This window comes from Alosa sapidissima, chromosome 3 (genome assembly GCF_018492685.1).
Source record: "Alosa sapidissima isolate fAloSap1 chromosome 3, fAloSap1.pri, whole genome shotgun sequence".
In the NCBI taxonomy this organism is placed as follows: domain Eukaryota; kingdom Metazoa; phylum Chordata; class Actinopteri; order Clupeiformes; family Clupeidae; genus Alosa; species Alosa sapidissima.
In genome coordinates this window covers 14,566,933-14,574,320 of record NC_055959.1, presented here as the reverse complement: position 1 = coordinate 14,574,320, position 7,388 = coordinate 14,566,933, and the positions used below count along the sequence as shown (strand labels likewise).

General features: G+C 41.6%; 1 protein-coding gene across 2 annotated transcripts; it reads right to left on the bottom strand.

Annotated features, from left to right (window-relative positions):
* Positions 1-1,411: 1,411 nt before the first annotated feature.
* aoc2 (amine oxidase copper containing 2) lies at positions 1,412-7,170 on the bottom strand. Of its 2 annotated transcripts, XM_042087868.1 has the most exons (5): positions 5,379-7,170; positions 3,619-3,904; positions 3,290-3,422; positions 2,833-3,013; positions 1,412-1,618 (listed from the first exon to the last, which is right to left on the bottom strand). In XM_042087868.1, exons 1-5 carry the CDS (start codon positions 6,946-6,948, stop codon positions 1,413-1,415), a joined length of 2,376 nt encoding a protein of 791 aa, XP_041943802.1. In that variant the 5' UTR covers positions 6,949-7,170; the 3' UTR covers position 1,412. The 2 variants fall into 2 exon arrangements, with proteins under 2 accessions (XP_041943802.1, XP_041943803.1); XM_042087869.1 differs by having other exon boundaries at positions 1,412-3,013; positions 5,379-7,162.
* Positions 7,171-7,388: the final 218 nt, after the last annotated feature.

Sequence of the window (7,388 nt, the reverse complement as noted above, 5' to 3'; positions counted from 1 at the left end):
CTCTTTCTTCATAGCAAACCAGTTTACTAATCACCTTTTTATTTGAAATTATCGATTAAATGGTCAAGATGGAAGCCTAAGCAGTGAGCGTAGAGTGTCCATGTAGGACTGTGGTGCCCCGGACCTTTGCTATTCTGGAGTTATACCTTTTGCATAATTTAAGAAAATGCTGATCAAAGAGAGTGTTTTCATTGAAGGGTCATTATAAAATGCTCACACTGACTACTTTGTTCCTGTTTGTGACACAACTAAGCCTTTTTTGTGGAGATTCATACCTGCACCACCCGACAACATTTCCTTGGGCATAAGGACACATGGTGGAAGCTGAAGAAGCAGGGCTTCAGCCCACTAAAGAGCTCAGCATCTGGCTTTGTGGTCTTGCAAGTTAATTAGCTCAGATAAAGAGTCCCCCGAGCATGAAACTGTCATTAATCCTCCCAGAATCTTGGACTGACCTCTGCAGAGTTAAATCATACCCCTCTTGTGTGGGTGGCCAGCCATACACTAAATATTTGCAGTGTCCTTCAAGAGCAGTGCTACAGGCCATCTTCATATGGCTGATCCTTTCATATGCTGCTTTAGAGGAGACAGAAGAAACTACAGGATCCACACTGATTCATTGTAAGCTGTTCCTGTTTTGCTGAGAGAAACGGATAAATGTCAGCATTCTTTCACCTTTTTTCCTCCAGAAAAGCACATTGAGCACATCCACCACACACACAGCATGAGATTACAATATGCCAGAGTGTCCGTGAGAAGCATCTGACAATATGCACGTAGTGTGTGGATAGCCCAGCTGTGTGTGTGTGAATCCCCCTCCCTAAGCTCTACTGCCAAAACCAATCTCCTTCCTCTTTCCTTTGTCCCATGGGTCTGAGGGGAGGGTAGGGGGCGGGGGGGGGGGGGGGGGGGGGGGGGGGGGGGGGGTTGGGGGGTTGATGAAGGTACCCCAACTCAGCTGAACTCAGTGTTGGGGAATCAAAACAATGAAATAAAGAATGAGTCAAACAGGGACAAAACAACATAATTTACAAAATCATTGGACTCTCTTTCCCAAGTGGCGGTAGGAATTCCAGAGGAGAGGGGAGAGCATGAGGGAGAGGAGAGTGGGAATCACAGGGGAGATAAGAGGAACAGGAGAAGGGAGAGAGAGGGGGTGGCCAAGTGGTTACATGATCTGGTTCTTATTTAGTATTTCCTGTCACCCCTTCAGAGAGAGAGAGAGTGAAGAGAGAGAGAAAGTAGTGAGAGAGAGAGAGAGTATGTGTGTGTAAGTGTGTGAGAGAGGAAGGCAATGACCTGTAGATTACAAAATCAAAAGCAGCTGTGGTATGCGTTACCTAAAAATAAATAAACTAGTTCACTTTTAACTTTTAAACAGAAAAGAGAGAGATTGGGTGTTGACAATGTATTCAAGATAAAAGTAACAACATTCTTATGAAATGTTTATTTACTGTCCACTGTACACAATACTTCTCAGGAATATAAAAAATGTCATCATGTTCTGCATGTGTTTTTGTATTAAATTGTGCACTATTTACGATTGTTGATAAGTGACTCTTCATTGCACTTTTTTCCCCAGAAGTTATCCATATACTTTCACAGACTTTCAGCCAAACTGAAAAGAAAGAGTTTGATGAACCAAGGATGTCAAGCAAATCAGAACAAATCAATTGTTTTCTGTTGAAATCTCATGAGAAAAATACATTGCAGTCTGCAGCGCATGCTTTAATAAGCAGTTGTATACCGGTAATATGCACACTTTGTCAGAATTTGCATTGAAGGACCTTTAATAATGACTGAATGTGCACAGCTCATTATACTGTATTTACACCAACATGTGACTGATTTTCCTCCCAAATGCCAGCACTCTTTCTAGCCCCATCTCCAGAACACAAATGTTTGAAACTAAAACACTGGGTTCAATTGACAGTCAAGAAGAGTTCCCAGGAACTTGAGTTCCTTTCAAGAGGGTGTGTGGATGTCAAGGAGTGACAATGAAGCTCCTTACAGTCACAGCCAACTCTCAGGAGAAAGCATTCACTGTTCAGCATCAGTTGATGAAACTCACATTTTGGCAATGTATTTGTTTTTGTTTTTGTTTTTTTTAAACGTATCAAAACAGGAATAATATATCCATTCAAATCAGTAGTTGTTATCAAATGTGTATGAACAACAACAAAAACACTCTTTTACATTTCTTTTTGTATGACAGAAAGGCAATTATGTCATTCTTCAAAATAAGTATCAGACTAAAACAAAACCATATGCATACAAACTTCACATAGGATAACTCAAAACATTGCTGCTCATATTCACATAATTAATTTCTTAATAATGTCCTTCAAAATGAAACCCATGCACAATATAATACAACACAATATAGAGTTGGTGGAACGAGTAACCTAATGTGTTCTGCGTTCCAGCGATAGTTTTGGGCCTTTCAAGAGGGGGTCTAAAGACGTATCTGTTCAGCTTACACCTAATTAATCAATTTTTAGAGTTGCATTTATATTATTGTTATTATTACTAATTTGCTTAACGCACCTTAACATTTTTTTTTGTAAGTTGTTTTGGACAAAAGCGTCTTGCCTAATTATCTTATCTTTCCTTATCGTTGGTCAGTGTAACGCTCATATTGTTATAGTTATAGTTATCTTTGTAGTTATCGGTGTGAACAGCCCTCTAGTCCAGATTGTAAATCCCGAGATAACAATAAAACCAATCAGCCTCATTCAAATTTCAAGACTTCTTCAAACCCATTATAAGTGAATGGGTCCAGTGTGGGTGTGCATAGGTCATCTTTCAGGCAGGCCATCTTGTTGTACTCACAGCTGTTCTCGGACCCTGGTTCAAAGTACACCCCATCAGGTGAGAAGATGGATGGGTCCTCATCAAAATAGTTGTGTGGTCTCAGAATGAAACCACCACCATTGCCAATGGTGACTGTGTTTGGAATATCCTCTGCATGCGGAATGTGCAGGAAGCCTGCTGTCACCCAGGCAACGAGATCCTGAAAGACAGACGAAGTGACAAAGAGCAACATTAAAGTCGAGAGACATTGTCTCAATCCCCAAACTTATTTCAGCTGTAGTCACTATACGTCTAGAATATCAATATCTCAACTAGAGGTTATATGGAATATCTATTGCACATTTCTCCCGATGTAATGAGTAAGTAAAAAAGAGAAACTTCTGCAATTTTCACATGTAAAATAAACATCTGATGTCCTGCTAGATGATCACATTATGAGCATGCCTGAAGAAAGAGTCATGATTTCACCTCTTACCTCATTAACAATCGACTCATTATCATCAATGAATCTGCTAAAGTCTACTACAGGCGACCAAATATCATTCTGGCTATAGAGATTACTACTGGTCTGCTCTTCATCTTTGTGCTTAGTGATGGCCAACTTGTACCTACGAGAGGGAGGAGGGAGGGAAGGAGGGAGAGAGAGGAAGAGAGAGAGAGAGAAAAGGAAACAAATAAACAAACAAACAAGCAAACAGAGAGAAAGATTGTTATTGAATGATGGTTGGGTTTGGGACCAGCACCGAAATGTGAGGAGAAACTAAAAAACAACAGAGTCAGCAGTAGTGAGAGGAAGGACTTCACCTGGCCCAGGACATGGCGCTCTCCTCTGGCTCGCTCTCAGGCAGGTGCTCTGCCGCAAAACTGATCACCTGGATCTTGTAGGAGCGCTGGTGTCCCCAGCGGTTTGTCTGGTTGCTGGCCACGTGCAGGTAGCGAGGCATGGGCTTGCCGTGACGCAGAGCAGCCTCCTGCTCACTGGCCAACTGCTTTTCCACCAGCACGGGGATCTTGGCCTTCCGCTCTGAGGTCCAGGGCAGGTCCATCTCTTCATAGATCATGTCTTTGGTCTGGAAGACGTTCTTCACACCTTGGATGTCAGCAGGGGTTAAATTGGGATTTGTTATGTGGGGTGGGCCTCTCCCCCGGGAACATTTTTTGAAAAATAAACCATTAAATGCCACTTTCTGGAGAGTTTTGTGCAAATAAATGGAGAAACCGAGTCTTACATTATAGGCCTATGTGCAAAACTGCAAGGTTAAGAGCCTACTTAGCATTGTTGTAGTATATAACAGCTATTAGGGCATTTAGCATTTACATTACTGTTAATCAGTCATCACTTGATTACACATTGTATTACCTTGTTATGATATAAGAAGTGACCCATACAATGTGCCAAACATAATGTGCCACATGTTGTGAAAAAGGTCAAGAAAAGTGAGACTCAATTATAGGCACAAAGATATTCAAGTGCATATGTATTCATGCAAGTCCACTCCGTATAGAGTATAAGAGCTTATGAATATGCATGACTCTATGAGCCTATGAGTATTCATATTCACATACATTGATGGGTATCTGCTTGACTTGTTTAACTCTGAACAACTTGTTCATAGACATAACATGCACTAATCTTAGATCATGTTTGCTACAGCTGGGTCCAGATTGAGCATCCAGCCAAACTAAATATTCACAGGACAGAGAGACCCAGGATACTCCTGCCAAAAGGTTCCATGACAAATTGAGACATTCTTTTGATCGCCCTTATGGGACACAAGAGAAATGTAGTGGAACCCACAACAAAAGAAACACAATTATCCACATACATTTAGACTTTGCAGATCAATATTTTACGTATCATAAAATAAGTAATGTGGATTGTGTGAATGAGCTAACAATGGCAAAAAACTATGAGTTGAGGCCAACGGCACTTAATGACTTTTTATGGAATGCTAGATTACCTCATCCCACAACCCTTCTTGGTAATAAATCTGTCTAGGCTACTAGAAACCAGATGCATAAATACCTCAGGGACACCACCTGGTCAAAGTTGAACCTAAATCCTACGTTGGTCTACTGTTGTATCATGATATCTATCAAAGAGGCTCTGAACCTTTCATTCATTTAGTGGCCATTTTCCATATAGTTTTTAACCACCTGTCCTTAAGAGCATTTTATGTAAGGCATAGTTGGTCGAGAAAACGTTTAGCATGTTCCTACAGATATTGCAGTGGTTTCAATGTTAATGAATGACTGTAACCCCTTCTTGAATCCTAGCACTATAGATTGTGATTTAATTTGTTTGAGAGAAAAAGGCACAGCCAATGTGATTCTGGTCGCAGCACAGATAGCCTATGGATATCAGACAGATGGCACAGCAAAACTGCCAGGTTAATTAAATGCCTTTGCCACTTAGATGGCAGCGGAGACAAGGTGTCATTGTACATTCTGTTATATTAAAAAAAACTATAACTCATTACATTATCTAACAAACAATTGTAACGCCTCTGGCCATTATGAACATCATTACGCACATCAGTGCCAATTTGATTTGCAGTACTTACCCATAATATCTAGGTCAACTTTGAAGTTAATGAAGTGAGTATGGATATTTCCCAAGGTTCTTTCTGCGACCTGGTGGCCATGACGCATACTGCCATCAATGATGAAAGATGACGATATGTAACCAGTGGCATGCACTCTGGCTTCAACTGACCCGCTCTGGTAAAAGATGAAGTCCCAGACATAGTCGTAATTGCCGATTGCAGTGATGGATCTAATAAACAAAGCACTGTTTGCCAACCCCCCGTATTTGTTGTGAAAAAAGTCAGAGAAGTGCCTGCGTAATGGTCTGCCTATATCATGCTCGAAAACACAGATTGAATTTTTGAACCGCTGTGTCTCATTCGTGTCTATATAACGGTAAGTGTCTACGTAGGTAGCCCCATACGGACAGTCCACTCCACGCACCAACTCATGCGCGAAGCGGCCGATACCAATACTGGAGTCGAGGAACTTGGTGAGCATCATGCCAGGTGTTACTGAGCCATAGACAGACATCGCCTCCTGAACACTAAGTTCATATACAATTCTCTCTCCTCTGAACTTAATGTCAAACGCCCGCATGCCGGTTAGAGAGCTCAGTCCAAACGCAAAACTCCAATTCATGTACATAACCTGGTTACTCTTAACACTGAAGCGTTTACCTTGAAGGTAAGATTGCTGGGGGCCAAGACCTATCGGCTTACTCCGAGGTTTTAAGGAGGCATAGTTTAAAATGTCCTTGTAAACGATTTTGGTTACAGTGCCTTTCTTGTACGATTCTTTCAATTCGTCAATAGTGTCAAAGTATTGACCATTGTAAAGCAATTTCTTTAATTGCCACTGGGATGTGTTGACGCTTTGGTGGTTAACCAACACTTCGAAACCAACTGGATGGATATACATTCCGCTCATGTCCCGAAAAAACGATATCCACGTCTCTCTGTCTCCCGACTTAAGCCCACGGGGCATCCCCTCAAATGGACGCAGTGGCTTCTTATCGCTGTGGTCGAAACTTTCCTTCAGTATTTCCTCCAATTTCCCAAATACCTCCCGGTAAAGGAACTGAAAAACTTGCACATATTCACCAATGGTGACAGGGCGAGCAGTTATTTTCACCTCAGACTGACTGTACTTTTCTGCCGTCACATCTCGATGGGTGAGTACCCCTCCAATAGGTCCCACCACATATTCCTTAATATGCCCCAAGGAGCCGTAGAATACCACCACAGATGCCTCCCTTGCCGGCGGAGAGGCACGTTCATCCAAGTAACGGAGCGCATCAGCTTTCTTTGGGAGCACTACATCTATCACAAAGATGAAGTTCTCCTTAGGCTCTGCTGTGGCAGAGCGTGATATTGCCAAACTCTTCTGCGCCCACATGTAATCCCGGACTTGTTGGTATTCATCCTTGGACAGGTCTGCAAATATCTTACTGTGGTTACTGTGGTTGTATTTCCACATTTGCTGGGTATTCTGACATTTAGGTACTCTACTGGAGTTAAGACAAATGAACACAATGTTTAGGATAACCGAAATAAGAGCGAGCAGTATCAACAGGCATTTAGCCAGCGAAGTAACTTGCGCGACCATCTTTATAAAGGGTTCTTAGAAAGTGACGGTTTAGGAGAGCATGTGAGAGTTTTATGTCGCGCAAAAGGCGGTAGATGGAAGTTATGCCAAAACCACACCCCATCCCCTACGTGTTTAGTCAATGCATCTCTTGAAGATCTTAAAAACAATGGCCAACACTTGCACGAACTTTATTTCTGTGATCATAATAATGTCACTCATTTGAGTTATCCGTCCAATCTGAGCAAAAAAACAATTTTGAAATTCGGTGAAGCTTAAAGATGATAATAGATACTAGAGGAAAACTAGTTTCAATATTTGGAAAAGTGTAACATGCCAAATGTGTGGTCTATTGCAGTCTATTTGCAGATATTTGTGGCTGACACTCCGGACTCTGTAAGATTCATCTCTCTGCGTAGGCACCGAATAAATTGTGTGTAGGCCTACGTTTTTTGTAAATT